The 15990-nt window shown below is 37.2% G+C and overlaps 1 protein-coding gene and 1 long non-coding RNA gene across 30 annotated transcripts in view; one reads left to right on the top strand and one right to left on the bottom strand.

Annotated features, from left to right (window-relative positions):
• The window catches only part of KHDRBS2 (KH RNA binding domain containing, signal transduction associated 2), a 380194-nt gene that overhangs the window by 329433 nt on the left and 34771 nt on the right, over positions 1-15990 (top strand). For 20 of the 29 annotated variants that reach the window (XR_003536306.1, XR_003536303.1, XR_003536297.1 and 17 more), the window contains exons 9-10: positions 13439-13612; positions 15559-15610. Coding sequence is in view for 2 of the 29 variants with exons in the window: in XM_027696003.1 (XP_027551804.1) it covers positions 13439-13536 (98 nt within the window). In the remaining 27 variants the exon portion in view is untranslated. Of the gene's footprint in view, positions 1-13438; positions 14532-14866; positions 14995-15558; positions 15611-15990 lie in introns of those variants that run through there. The other 9 variants (XR_003536295.1, XR_003536292.1, XR_003536291.1 and 6 more) reach the window with 3 other exon arrangements.
• On the bottom strand, positions 12665-13514 carry LOC113973634. Its single transcript, XR_003536312.1, has 3 exons — positions 13411-13514; positions 13136-13240; positions 12665-12771 (listed from the first exon to the last, which is right to left on the bottom strand). It is a non-coding gene; the product is annotated as an uncharacterized LOC113973634 (long non-coding RNA).

Raw genomic sequence — 15990 nt, 5'->3', positions numbered from 1 at the left:
TGTCTGGGCTAGACATTTAAAGTAGTGTCACTTTCCTTCCAATCCCTCATTTGTAAAACCAGAAGAATATCACTTGTTTTCCCAGCAGGGATTTTGAATGGACTAATTAGCCAAGGCTTACAAAGTGTTCGTACAGTGGCATCATGACTAAATTTATGTTCTGCATGCAGCTCCTTTTTTTTTTCTTTCCATTCAGCAGCTGAAACAAATTCAAAATGCCTGAGTTTCCTTTACTAGATTTGTCTTAAAATACATAGCTGATAACTGTGGACTTGGTTTTCGCTTGAACTATTTTTTGAGCTGGCATATTAGCACAAAGATCAGAAATAGTATTATCAAAAACCTAGAATAAACATGGAATAATATTTCAAATTGAAATTTTGCTACTTTCTGAAAACAGATATGTTTATGTGTAAGTGTTTGTGGTCCTGTTGGTTCATTTACTTTAGCAGATTAGTAAATTTGCTAGTTCTGTGCTTTGGAAATCTGTGTGTGAACTTCCTTCATCCCAAAGTCACCACCATTTATCTGAGGAGGTAATCTGAGTATACAGAGCTATAGAGCTGTAGAATATATGCTTAAATTCCTTACTTTCTGAGTTCCTGGTGCGTACACTGATGTTCCCTCTATATCTGATCTGGGGCATTACCCCTTATCATCCTCTCACCTAAATTTACCCTAATTCTCTGTTCCCAGTTTTTACTTGGTTTTCAGGATGTTTTGCAATTCATTGTGTCTCCTGAATCCATCCCACTGTATAAAATCAGCTGCCCCTTCATTTTTCACCATCCTGCAGAAATCAACAGTCTTTCATCTCAGTTCAGTTTCACACCTTATTTTACCTTCCATAACAAGGCTATATTCCTCCTTTACAATTCTTTCTGGCATGCCTCTGCGATTGAGAATTCCCCCAAACTGAATAAGACCGCATACAAATGGTACATGAACATAGAACTGGTGTCTTGTTGTCATGTCTAAGGTGTTTTTTTAACAACTTGTCTTTTCACCCTTATCCATTCCAATAATAATATCTGAATTATCAAAGATTTACTAGTTAGGCATTTCTTTACTTTCTCCCATGCATCCTCTTGCTTCCAACTTATTTTTAGGGAGGTCAGTTCTCAATCCTGAGAAGGTTTTCTTTCATTTTCCATGAAGCAAATGAATACTAGTAACACTATTTCGTACTTACAATCTTTTTAAAGTATGAAATAGAGCTCTGTGTTACCTGCTAAGTATTATACAGCACCATATGATATGGTACTCCTCTATAAGCTGCCTCCTAGGACTTCTCTTTCTATCTGTGCTCCTAAGAAGTAGCAGGCGGGTTTTGTCTCATGGGTTCTTCTATGCTCCTTTTAAAAGCATTTGTGGAGAATTCTGACTGGGGAAACTGTTTCTGCAGAAGTTCATAAAGATTTATGAATTTATGGATTGTTCACAGTATGGTTGGAGAAATCACAGGGGTGTTTCAGAGCAGAGCCCACCCAAACACCATTTAATCCTCAGGAAGTTCACATCTCTTTTGATTAGAAGGAAGGACTAAACAAGAAAGGGCCTAAGTCACTTATCTGAGGCTGGGCAAGCTGGATTCCTACACACTATTCACTGCTCTAAAATCCACAACTAAACTGCCTTAACAACTTTTTCATTTTCTATTGTGAAGTTTCCTGAGAATTCCATCCCATTCAAATCCAACCAAGGAAACCCCCAAGACAATAGCAAAGTCAGCTGAAAGGAGTATTTATAAAATTGCACTACTTCCCATGACTTAGGGATGTTCCGTGAATGAAAATTCAGAGCACAGAACCCTCTAATGTAGTTAGATTCTTAAGCTCTATTGTGATTTGACACGCTTGTCACCCAGTCTCTCAGAAGGATCAAAGTAGAGACACTTCAAAGCATTCCCTGCAGCAGTCTCTGGGCACATGGAAATACACTACCAAGGAATTATGAGGTTCCTACAAATTTTTTATAGGATCAGGATTATGCAGCTACTGCTAGAGAATTTTGAAGATCTCCGTTCCACACTGAGGAACATAAATTTGGGACGCAAACCTGAAAATCTTCTTGGGGATGTAGCCCTTATAGGCTTCCTCATGTGAGTTGTAAAGAAATATCTTTAGCAGGCTCTTTAAAGATAAAAGACCAATCATCTAAAGTACTGTACAATTTTCAAAAATGCAAATCATCCTCACTTCTAATCACACTCAATAAACATTTATGATACTTATGTCACCAAAGGTTTTTATATCTGCAGATAAGATTTTAAATCTAGGAGTTTAAACTAAGGTGACGGTGTCATGTTAACTTGATGTTTATGTTTTAAAAGAGAAAGCATGAAATTGGATTAATTTATGAACAAAAAGTTTTATATTCCTTGCTCTCATTATGCTTTAATAATTTTTTGGATTCCCTTCTGGCAGTGTTGTCATCTGAGGAGATATCTAGTGAAAACATGAATTTAATGATTTTTCTTATAAATTGATTAGGATATAATGTACACCTAAAATTTGGTAACTATGAACCTTTCCTTCCTATATGTAATATCATGCCCAACTCCAAAAAGCAGCTTCACTGGACAGGACTGCTGTACATGAAAAGCCCTTTGTAAACTGTTCATGTTCTCATTTCTCTTTCCATTTCTCTGTTTTGTTTTTTTTAGAGGAAACAGAATTCTTGATAAAGTGTTGGGGTCTGTTAGGCCACATTAGAAAGATAACAAAGAGAGTATGACTTGCTAGCCAAGGCACATCCAGTGCCTTAGAAGCTGTATTAATTACATCTGACCTGGCTCACAGTTGTTTCATCTGAACCCTTTTTCGCCCTTGTACTGATCAGAGCACTCAAGGCTTTGTTTATCAGCTACTGTTTCTGGCTTTGTTCTTCCAAAGGGTGGGGATTCCAGCAGTAAGCTCTGCCAGTTGCTGCTGCAGAAGGTTCAAGAGGCTCCCACCCCTGCTTCCAGAGCTTGAGACTGCCATAGCAGTGAGAGTGTGCCTGTTGTCAGATGCTTTAGTTCACAGCCTGGTGCATATCCTGCCTTGTGTGTTACTTGAAAATGGTGGCGATTATGTTTTTATGTCAGGTCATGAACTGCCGTATCTGAGAGATTAGTACACACAGACTTCTTGCTGCTACTACCAAAAAAGCAGAAACCTTAGGTAGAAGGTGAAAGGATAGGGTTAAAGTCTATAACCTCCTAAACCACCACAATTAAATTAGAATAACACCACCTGCCAAAGGCCTTAGGCAAGAGTTAGGAAGGTTAATCTGTAGTTTGCCACCTACACAAAGAGGGAAGACATAAATGAACTCCACTCACATCCTTGCTGCTTTTCAGGAGAAGCTTGCAAGGCTGTTTACTGCATGTGCTGCCATTGCATCAAGGAGACATTGTTTTGTTTTCTGTCTTCACCAGAAATTTTCAGCTGTTCAGATTTTCTCTAATGACCATGTTTTGTGGTGCATATTCTACTCCAGTTTAGCATTAAGTGCTTGCAAACAACTGGGTATTTGGCTTTAGGGTAATTCCATCTTTAATTAAAATTGGAGAGTGTAACTGTTTAGTATAATTCCTTTTAATGTAAGACATCATTTAAGTTGTAAAATGCTGCCACAATGATTTAATTGACTATTTCACAAATAATTCCCTGCCAGTTACTCTATATGAGAGCTTTGCAATTTTGGTGACAATTAGTTTACTAAGTAATGCTATACAGAGATAGCACTTCATAAACAAATTCTTTATAGACCTTTATAGAGCTAACAACTAAAAATGTACAGCAATATTGCACCACATTTCATTGTATTGTTTATTTTCTTCATTCTGTATTTGTCCTTAACAGTGTATTATCTAGTAAATTAAGGTTTTTTTACCATAACAATGATAGTTTCTGCTGAATAAGTAAAACTAAGTATATAATGATGAAATGTGGGGAGGAAGGCATAAATGGAGGGTTCAAACTTTAGGAATTCTTATATATAGGTTGATTGAAGAGGTTACCTTAGCAGACATAAATTCTCATACTGTATTAAAAGACATACCCATGTTCATTTCATGGAGAAACTCAAGTAACTACCATCGTAGTGTGAAATAAACCCTGTAGTGATTAATCTATGGCAATGACAAAGTAGATGAAGCCATGTCGCAATGTATACAGAAAAAATATTTGTACATTTTGAAAAAGCACTTCTTAGCATTTGCTCTCTGCAGGTGAAGATAAGAGGTTTTTTCAGCTATTGAGTCCAAGTTTCTTCCTTGTTTTTAATAACTTTGGTATTGTAGCTTATTGGTCCTAATATTCATTATGCTCAGCATGCTAAGGGTTTCTTACCCTATTTTTTTTCTAGCCTAGTCCCATTTAAATTTTCAAATGTAGGAAATCAAGTGCTCGAATAGCTCACAGTGAGTGACATGCAGATGTAAGAGACATAGGTCTGATTCTCCTCATTTGAGTGTTTGACTTCACTTGACTTGTGATTGCAGACAACATCTTTACTAACACTAGTTAACAAGGGCTTACTAATATGCACAGATTATTCATTTATATCATGGGAGTGTATATATTTGGTATTTGTTTGAAAATATCACTGCAACATACCAAAGAAAACTTTCTTTGTTGTCTGGGTCTTAGAATCATCATAGAATAAATCACAGAATCGTAGAATGCTTTGGGTTGGAAGGGACCTTAAAGATCATCTAGTTCCAATCCCCCTGCCGTGGGCAGGGTAACGTTTCACTAGACCAGGTTGCTCAGAGCTCTATCCAACCTAGCCTTGAACACTCCCAGAGATGAAGAATTCACAACTTCTCTGGGCAGCCTGCTCCAGTGCCTAAGCACTCTCACAGTAAAGCATTTTTTCCTAATACCTAATCTAAACCTACTCTCTTTCAGTTTGAAGCCATTTCCCCTTGTCCTGTCACTACATGCTCTTTAAAAAGTCCCTGTCCATCTTTCTCTAGGCTCCCTTCAGCTACTGGAAGACCACAATTAGGTCATCCTGAAGCCTTCTATTTTTCAGGCTGAACAAGCCCAATTTTCTCAGCTTTTCCTCATAGGTGGTGACCCTCCTCTTCACTCCATCCAACAGCTCAATGTCCTACATGTACTGGGGACCCCAGAGCTGGATGCAGCACTCCAGGTGCGGTCTTATCAGAGTGGAGTAGAGGGGCCGAATCACCTCCCTTGACCTGCTGAACACACTTCTTTTGATGCAGTTCAGGATACAATTGGCTTTCTGGGCTGCAAGTGCACATTGCTGGGTCATGTCCAGCCTCTCATCCACCAGCACCATCAAGTCCTTCTCAGGCAGGGCTGCTCTTGATCTGTTTGTCCCCCAGCCTTTATAGACACTGTGGGGTGTCCTGACCCAGGTGCAGCACCTTGCACTTGGTCTTGTTAAACTGCTTGAGATTCCCATGAACCCACTTCTCAAGCTTCTCCAGGTCCCTCTGGATGACATCCCATCCTTGAGATGTGTGGACCGCACCCCTCAGCTTGGTGTCATCAGCAAATTTGCCGAGGGTACACTTGATTCCTTTGTCTGTGTCATTAATGAAGATATTAAATAACTGGTTCCAGTATGGACCCCTGAGGACACTACTTGTTATTGATTTCCATCAGGATTCTGAGCCATTGACCACTACCCTCTGGATGTGACCATCCAACCACTTTGTAATCCATCTTATTGTTAATAAAGCATCTCAGAAGCAACAGGACACAGACTGTGCCATTGTGGTGGAGTTTTTCTGCAGTGTCTCGACAGAGCACACACCTGGCCGACTGTTTAGCCCATGCTAGGTGCTTCTACACTAGCATAGGAGCAGGAATGCTCTTTAGAAAAAGATTTCCCAATTTTCTGTATTTTTTTCTTCTGTCTGCATCATTGAATGATTTCAAAGTACATGACTTTTAGTTTGAAACTAAAGCAAAAGTTGTAATCCCAACTGTTTGTGAGAATTCATTTCCAGAGGCTCAAACTCAGGCCAGTCTGAAATGAAAAAATCTCTAGAAGCCATATAGTGTGAACATCAACAGTCTTCAGCATCAGCTGTTTCACTCTGCCGATCGATCCTATTTGTATGCACTGTGTGCTAACTTTGAAATAGCACCTGTGTCCTGATAGAAGTTGTCCTGGCTAACAACCTTGCCATATGTGCCATGGTTCTGTGCAGTGTGCTGTGCTCCTGCATGATATTTTGGGGTGATAGAGGCATCTGATGTCTTCCTGAGCACAAGGCAGATGTACTCCCGGCCCTGGGAACTCAGAAGTGCTCCTGAGCCTTCCTGTACAGTGCTCTATTTTTTCTTTCACTGGAAAAAGGAGACATTGAAGATTTCTACTGCATATGGACAGAAGATATACCAAATAAATTGCCCTTCTTTAATCTTCTATTCCAGTCATTCCTATACTTACTGATAGCAGCGATCCTGTTCCTAATGTGGAACAGAATGAACTGTCAAAAGTATTTTCTTGATTTTCTGCAAAATTTTATCAATTCTTTTACTGGAGGAATCACCTTAGCTGTACTCCAAGTAGCATTCATTCCCTCAGAGAATTATGATTTTCATGAGAGCATGATTTTGAAAGTTTGTGGAGAAAGGAACACCTTTTTAATTCAGCTATGATGACTAATGTGGGGACAATACTAGAGTTATTGCTGTTTTGTCAAGTCAGTGTTTTAATTAGGTTATAACTCTTTCGAAAGTTCCCTATTTAAACCCACCACATTCTTTTAACTGTCTGTATATTCTAAAACTTTAGTATTTCAGTTATTATGCTACAACACTGAAAAAATCCACATGTAGCAAGAGAAAAGAGATTGATTTTAATTTATAGTGACTTGTTGTGCTTCCTCTATTACTCCTGAATTATAAATCATTTTCTATGACAAAATAAGCATAAGTAAATCATACAAAACTTTCCTGTGTAATATTTCAAATGGTAATTTCCCTGCCTTGCACCGTGGGAACTGTAGACTTGGAGAATCTAAGACAGAAGTCCCGTAATACTGATGTGCATCTATTTAATTCCAGATGCAATATGCCACTGCGCATTTCATGTTGCATGACCATAAAGTAGTAGAAAATTTGTTTTTACTGAAGAGAAAAACAAAACTCCCTCACACTGTCACATTCACACTCGCCTCACAGCAACACTGATAATAGTCTGTTTCCTCCCTGCATTACAGTTTCCCGAACTAGTTGCTGATGTACTTTGATGCTGCTCCTTTCCTGCCTGTGGCAGGTGTTCACTGCAAGAGTGGCTGAAGTCTTCCAAGAAATCATTTTCTGTAGCTCCTGCTGTCGCTATTTAAGCTGCAGGGGGAGCTGACAGAGGGGCGTGCACAAGCTCTTCTCTTCTTCTTCAGTGCTAAGTCAGCTGGAGGATGTCTGTGATTCTTCACTACCTGATTAAGCCAGGGAAGCTCACAATACTAAAGTAGATTTGGAGTAGTCATGCAGTTTAATTTGTTAGTCCTCCTGAAGAGAAGGTGCTGTCAAGTATAGGGGCAGTAGTCAGGGTTTTCTTAACAGCTCAGACATGTTCAGAAACTAGACTGTTAAACCACAAGGTTTTCCATTAATTTCTAGTTTTTAAGCTATATAGCTATATATAGTTTTTATTGGGGTTTTTATAGGTTTTTGAGCATGATGTAAGTAAACATAATGGTTTTGAGCCTGTGTTTTGAAATCATTTTTTATCTTCTGAAGATTCTACATTTCAAAGAAGAAAGGTACCATTTGTGATTTGAATGATAGTCACTTAGCTGTTCTTCTCACAAATTATAAAATACATAGGTGTCAGGTTAGAAAATCCTGTGTATTTTGCAAGCTTTGCAGACAAGCAAGAAGAGACTAGAAGAGTGAAAAAAATAAGTGGATGCTCTCCTTAAAAAAAGAAAAAAGACAAAAACTTGTTCTTGAATTTTTGTCTAAAATAATATATACTTGTCCAATTATGACACAAGAAAACTGCTGCTGTCTTTTCTGTGTGGATTTATGGGGTGAAACATTTCCTTTGTCAATGTTAGTTGAGCTTCAGTCATTAGCTTGTGTAGGGCAAATTTTCCATCCACTGCTTAGTACTTTGTCTCCATCCATCTTTTCATGGAGGGAGAAGTTTGGAGGCTTACTAGAAATACAGCACAAATTGAATTATCCAAAGAAAAGTATTCTAATTTTCAGTGTTCTCACTTTAAAGCAGTATGTCTGGTTTCTATTGGGTCTTCTGTTCAGCACATCTATATCACTTTTCTCTTACTGCTCAGGCAATTAACTACATCTCAGAACACCCCAGGGAGATAGGTATTCTTGTCTCATTCTACCAGTGAGGAAGCCATACCACAAAATATTGAACAATTATCCAAGGTCACTGAGCAAACAAGGAGTAGAGCTAGTAATCACAATTCCTGAATTCCACTTGAGCTCTATCCCAAGTGCAGCGTGCTCTCTGCACATGCATGCAGTATAAATGACCTTGCAAAAATGGTGGAGATTTTTCCTTATAGGAAATAAAAATATTTTATTCTGAATTAAAAGCAACTTCTGTTTCTAAAACACTGAAAGCTAAGTGAAAAATTAAATTAAACCATTATACTACTTGCTGTTATATACATCATAACTATCTGAACAGAATAGCTCTTTTTAATCTCTTCCTGGCCACCTGTCCAAAATAATTGACCAGAGATTAATAAAATTGTGCCAAATAATTGTGGGCGATACTCAGATGTTAAATAATTTATTAGGAAGAAAAAGTGATCAGGCCTTTATTATTACAGGGACTCACCATCATGGCTAGGCTTCGCGAACGAACATTTGGGAAGGGCTCTATCCACGTTTTTTACAAGCACGCTGGTGGCTAAAAAGGCCAATACGAGATAGGCACGTCCGGTTGCAAAAGGCACAGCAGAAAGACTCCTTAGATGGTATATTCTGCAAGGCACGAATCTTTCTGCATTGTCTTTTCTCCTCCAGAGTGATCCTGCGTGCTTTCTCCAAAGCATCAGCAGCATTATAGATGGTGTGTCTCCAGGCCTCCCGACTGGAGGCCAGAGTAGACCAGTTATGTTGATCAATATGGCCAAGGCTGAGATGTTGTTTCAGGCAGTCCTTGTATCTTCTCTTTGGGGCTCCTCTCTTGCGGCAGCCAGTGGCAAGTTCACCATAAAGCAGGATCTTAGGGAGGCGGTGGTCCTTCATCCTTGAGACGTGCCCTGCCCAGCGCAACTGTGTTCTCAGCAACAACTGAGGCCTCAATACTTGTGACTGCTGCTTGTTCTAGAACAGATGTGTTAGTCACATAATCTGACCAGACCGGGGCCGGGCCGCACCGCGCCTACAGGGATTAAGCAATGAATATAAATACAAAAATATTAGAAAATAACACGTTCATATGTAAATCACATGCTGTTAATATGTATTTTTTTTTATTTTAAAGCATCCATTAATGTGATCTGCCTTTTAATTATTGCATTGTTTCCCTTTTTGCATTTGTTAAAGAGTTTTATTCAGTGCTGGAAAATTCCATGACAAAGTTGCAGAATGCAGATTGAAGAGTGAAAAAAAAAAAAGCGTCTGAATATGTGCTTTTCTTGAATCTTGTACTTAAAGTCATTTAAGCATGTGATGATAGCCACATGGTTGAGCCACTGAATTTTTCTGTGCTTTCAATAATACATAGGTAAAATAGTAAGACAGAAACAACTTCATATATACCTCTCTCTGTGCTATAAATGTTACCATTTAGATCTCATATTCAGAGGAATTTCTCAGGTTAAAAATGGTATGATCTTTTTTCATTCTGACTCTCCAGTAAGAAAAAAAATCTAACTATAATTTTGTATTTAAACATTAGATCAAAGCTAATGAGTCTCCTAGCAATGATCAAACAATAATCTTCAAAGATAGCCTCAACTAATATATCAATAGTCTGTAATAGATACTGAAAGCATTTATATAACTCAGTGAACACAGTATAATAAATAAGAGTCAATCTGAACCATAAAAGCAGTGCAAAATTAATAACATATAATTTCAATCAGTCATAAACCAAGGGTGCTGATTGACTGTAATAATAATTAATTTTATATCCTAAAGGTGAGCTTCAAATACCAGTTGGCAGGGATCATACAGCAAACTGAAAGTATGCAGTGTAATTAAAAGGGTTGTGCCCATGTCTTATTTCTTATCGAAGAAGTTACAATACTTGTTACCACACCCACAGGAAACCTCATGCCCAAGCACACTTAGATTCCTCACATATAAACTCTATTAGGTTTCCTTCATGCTACTATAACTTATAGTTTTAGTTTCTGAAAGCAAAACATACAGTATTTCTCCTTAACTTAGAATGTCAAAGTTGGAAATAACACCAAGTTCCTGAAAAAGCTGGACCCTCTGCCCTCAGTTATTAAGCTACCTGTGTGGATTTCTTTTCAGTCACAGTCTTTGACACCTGATAGCACTGGGGACAGTCAGAAGTGAAAAGGACAGGGTATGAGTGGAGCCTGCTATGGCATAAGGACTGGATGGAGGTCTGGACGTCACAGAGGGAAGAGAAAGGTCAGACTGCACAGAGTTTCTTTCAACAGGAATCAGAAGGAAAAGGAATCAGCGTTAAAACACAATGACCACCCTGCACATTTCTTCAGCTCTTGATCAGTCTCTCACTTGCAGTTCTCCCAATTACGTTTCCATCTCCAAAGCTACACCTATTACCTGCTCTTCACCTGAAATTCCTCTCAGTTTCCACTTCTTTAACATGTGACTTTACTACAGTTAAATACATCCAGGCTCTCTTTCTGTCCCTTTTTGGTACAGTCTTTCAGAGACAGGCTCCACTGTTCTCCTGTTCTCAAACACAGTGAAACTGAGCCTGGTAATCAGTCTTTCAACCATTCTGCTATCCAACAAGCTACTGAGGTAGTCTATATGGTTCCAATCTTTTAAGACTGTTCCTGAAGACAAGAGATTTCCATTCTCAGAAGCCCCCTTTCTTCCCTCGATGCTGAAAGAAGAAAGCTTACATTGGACGTCTGAAATGGAGATACGAAAGACCAGCTTTACACATCAAGGAACCTTTAATTACTAGCATGCAGATATATTGTTGTTCATTAAAAATCCCCACAGGAAAAAACCCACTAGTAATCTGACTTCTTTTTTGGTGTGGCTCCATCTTGTAATTTATTGGCATAGTGTGATTCCGAGACTCTTGATAATGCTGCTCCCTATCATGTTCCTTTCTCCACAATGAATATATAATCCTTTAGTGCTGTATGAGTGGTACATGCCAGTGTTTTCCCACTTGAAGGCCGTAATCCCAAAAGTTCCATCTATGTTTTGGCTATGGATTCACCTGTTAGTACACTAGGGTCTATTGTGCAATATCAACAGGAGCTGTTAGCTGTCAACCATGGTGTCAATAATGGTGTTAAAGTTTGAAATCAAGCAAATAGGTCCACCATGTTACTGAAAAAGAGACTTGTACCACAAATTACAATTCTGGTTTTGTACTCTGTCAAGAGCAGCAATTTGCTTTAAGAACAGTCAAGGAAAAACAACTTCCTCCAGTTGGTAATATAAAGTCATTTTTCACTGCATGAGTACTACCAAAAATACTGCACTCACCTTTATACAAAGGTCTTTCCGTCCAGATGACCTTGAGGAGACTGAAAGGGAAAAAGAAATGGGTTTGTCTTTGTGTTGTACATTTAGTGAATATTTTTACTACTTCAGTCATTTTCATTTATATAAATAAAGCTTCTCCTTTTCCATATAAATCTCACTTCTCCCCAAGGCCTCTCTGCAAATGCAGTGACACTTCAGCAAAGGGTAATTGAAGCTGCAGCAAATTTACAGCAAGATGCCATTTTTAAAGGGTGTAATGAAACATATTGCAGAGGGAGGGTTTTTAAATTCACTATATGGAAACTGATTCCCTCTAGGAATGAGAGACCTGAGGATTTAAAACTATATCGTATTGGCTGCCTCTTCTTCAACCCTATAGGCAATAGCTTTCCACAGTAAACTTTGGTTTCATGTGACCATAAAACCCCTGATATTCAACAAGAGAACATCCTGAAGAGCTCAAAGAAAAAAAAAAAATAAATGGAGTGCACCAAAAAATCACAACAGGAATGTTTCTTGTTCCATAGCAAGATCAGCTGCTACCAAATCTTCTCCAGAGATGTCCACTCCTAATACTTGCAACCTGAGCCTCACTGTAAGCTGTATAGCTGCTTTTCCCTCACACCCTGTGCTTTCCCCTCACACCCTGTGCTTTCCCCTCATACCGCAAGGCAACAGGATAATGAAATATAGTTGCAAAGAAGACATCGTGCAGAGAAGAAATAGCTTTCAGAATTTTAACAGGCTTTTTATGTTTTATATTTTCATTTTTCTGTTTTCACATAGCATTAAAATTTTACAAAAGGAATCTTTGATACCTCTTTTAACCATTTAGTATTTTTGTCTAGTGCCAGCTAATTATTTTATTAGTGGCCACATAAATCAGCAGTCATTAGCAAAAACAAGATACCAGGAATGTTGCACAATGATGTGTTATAAGATCGATGATGATACATTATGGTTTCTGCATTTCCATTTTAATCACTCTGTATGATCAGTTGAAGTCAGTGGAAGACAAAACCAGAAATCATTTCACAATCCACTAGCTGATTTAGGAGAGAATTCAAGTTTTGGGTTCAACTGCTAGACCACAACTGAAGGTAATTTCCTGATTGCTCAGGGTTAGCTTCCAAAATATCTTGTCAGGGAGGAGGAGAAGATTTGTAGAAACTTTGTAAAAACTGAACTAGAGTTTTTATCTTGATCTTTCTGAGCATTATTTCATTCACAGAATTTGAAAAAGTATTCTAAAGATAATGCAAAGTAAAGTCTCTTTTTGCTTAATGTAGTAGGTTCACTGCTACACATTGTTTTTCTTCCATTATTTTTTTCTTTTCATCTCAAATGGAAGTAAAAAATCAAACATACCTCTCTTATCCTTTCATGATTCAACTTCTCATCTTGTTACCATACCAACTACATTAAATGCTATTCAAATTTGTGCTTTAACTTACATGCTAGAAACTCAAAACATCAAATAAATTCTGAACTGGCAGACTAACACAGTAATTTTTCCAGAGTTGACTGTACCATCACCACAGTAGTTTTTCATTCTCTGCTGAAAGTGAAGGTGTAAGACTTTTTTCTTCCTGAGATAGACTGATTGCCTGTGTAGAGAAGTAGGTTAGTTTTCTGTAAGTTTTTTGTAGGAGGGTAAAGCAATGGATGATAACACCATCCTCATTTTATTTTTCTAAAGGTTTCAGACAAAACACTCAAGAATTTTGACAGCCATTAGCAGTGGCATCCCTTTGTTCTTTCAGTTTTATATATTTACAAAATTTGTTTTTCTCTTCTGTTTTTAGCACAAGAAGAATGGGCCACAACCCGTTCCAGCCTAAAGGCACCACCTCCAAGGTCAGCCAGAGGGGGTTACAGGGAACACCCCTATGGTAGATATTGAAGGTCCTCCTCATCTGTGACCTCACCTCAAAGACAATTAATAGCCTGTGGTCTCCACATAAACAGCAACAAGACAAGTAATAGTCCATTTCTTTTCTATCCTAGGGATTACTGCTCATTATTATCCTATGTACTACTTGTATTTCCTATAACATTGGCGTGACATTGGCATTAGTATTATTTTATAACACGGACTTAAAAAAACAGAGACAAAAAACCTTTGGCAAACATTGTCTATAAACTATTCAAAGATGATGTTCTATTGGTTGTATTCATTGCTGTGTGTAACTTTAAAAGCATGACACTGTTACAGATCTCGAGTCTCTACATACTAGCTAAGGCTGAGTTTCTGTTTAGAGTTGCTAAAAGACTGTAATATGATTCTTTTTTTCCTTTTCCTTTTTTTTTTTTGAACCAGACAATAATCAAGCTGTAGATAAGATGTTTAACCTGTCTTTTTTAATATATGTTAGTTTAGATTAAGATGTTCGATATTAAGTTTGTAAATTTAATTTTAAATGCTGTTTTAATGGGGTTGAAAACAAGCAGCTACTGTATGTATGTAGCTAACTGAAGTTGTTCAGTGTTTTAACCTGTATTTGTTAAAAAAATCACTTAAAGTTCCATGTGTAAGCTTCTCTAAATAGGAAACCATAATTTTGTCAAATATGTTTGCCATAATTTGTCAATAAAGCTGAAACCTTTTGTAACAAACTAAATTTGGAATTACTTGTTTTCTAGCTTTAAATGCCTGCTTTATTTCTTTTTCAAGAGATGCCTAAAATGTTTTTTATATAAAAATTACAAAAATGAACCCAAGCCTGTTTTAAGATTTTTTGTGTAAGACTTTAAAAGTTGTATTAATAACTTCTGGTTGTTAAATAATTTAAAAGTTAACAAACTAAACTGTTACATGAATCATGGTTAGTATCCACTAATGTATAACATGTTAATGGAAAAAAATGCTTTAGAACAATAAATGGATTTTAAACTATCCTTTAAGCTTGATCTTGCTAAACACAAACTCTGATTGACTTGTTTGTATTAGCATGTCTCTCGTGAGAATGTAATGGAGTTTAAAGAGGTAAGATTACCACTTACCACTGTTAGACTGTCTAAATGCTAGTTCTTCAACCTTTGAGTTTCCCCGCACATTAAATATCCCATTCAACATGTAAGCATTGCATAGATTCACCTATTTGTTTTCACTCAGAAGAGTGCGTTGACTGCATTTTTCGTAGTATATAACAATTTGTCTTGATAAACAAATCATCAGTGTCACTACCCAGTTGTTGGTACTCAACTTCAAAAACTTTATTTGTAATTTTCAGTGCTAAATATCACCGCCCTTGAAGGCAGTTTAGAGGGCTGATATTCTTTTGAGACTATCAGACTTGATGGCTGATGATTATTAAGGAAATATGTCGCAGGACTCAAAGGATGACTAAACGTTAAACAGGTAACACTAATAGTAACTCTGTAATTTTGAGTATGCAACAGTAATGTAAAATATTCTCAGTTATTAAGTTACTGATAGTTAAAAAAGTAAACCTACCAAAAGATAACAAATAGGTATATAGGCTATTAAAACAACTAATTAACATTAACTAGTGACAACAAAATTATTCTACAATATATAACCCTCAACGTAATAAACAGAACTAAAATTAACAATAATAGTAATGCAACTCTTGCTAACAACAAATATATAACCTAAATTTTGATGAAGAAAAAAAAAAGAACAGAAGACTTGATGGTAGGGATGCCAAAACTGTTAATCCTTCAAATACAGTCTTTTTGTTTACAGTGGCTTTTTGTCAATGTGATTGGTTTACTTTTTTGATGAGACTAAAGTATAGGCCGATTGCTGTTCAGTTTGTGAACAAAATCTCTTGCAGCTGGAGTTGCATGCTAGCTCTTTTGAATAGTTTATGATGAGTATGTTTTGTCGTTTGAAGTGTTTAAGTGAATTTAGTAGGCTACATGGTGGTTACACTGAGTTTATTCTGTCTCGCTGTTTCAGGGACTCACAGGCATTGGACAGCTAAGCAGCAGATCTGCTGAGAAGTGGTCAGGTAAGCACTGCTGCGTCTCAGGGGGGTTTCCTATTTCCTATTTTTTCTGTGCATTTGTTTTTACTAACAACGTATTCACCAACATTTTTAAAATAAATATTTCTTTCCAGCAATGTTTCTCTGCATAGCAACATAATGATTGTGGTGTAGTGACAATCAAAACATTTACTTTTATATGTTATGATACCCCTCACTTAAATAAAAGAAGTGTTGTCATCTAACTTTTTAATGGTAAATATTAAGATGGTATATTTTTATAACTGTTCCTGATAAAAACATGAGCTGCTGTTTATTAAAAGTATGCCTACATTTTGAAAATAAGCTAGTCACATAACATAAAAAAGTACAACACTAGCTTATCCTTGCTTCTGAAAATATGT

The sequence above is a fragment of the Neopelma chrysocephalum genome, unplaced genomic scaffold (genome assembly GCF_003984885.1).
Source record: "Neopelma chrysocephalum unplaced genomic scaffold, ASM398488v2 Primary Assembly neopelma1_104, whole genome shotgun sequence".
In the NCBI taxonomy this organism is placed as follows: domain Eukaryota; kingdom Metazoa; phylum Chordata; class Aves; order Passeriformes; family Pipridae; genus Neopelma; species Neopelma chrysocephalum.
The sequence above is the reverse complement of the archived record's forward strand: the minus strand, read 5'-3'. Positions and strand labels throughout refer to the sequence as shown.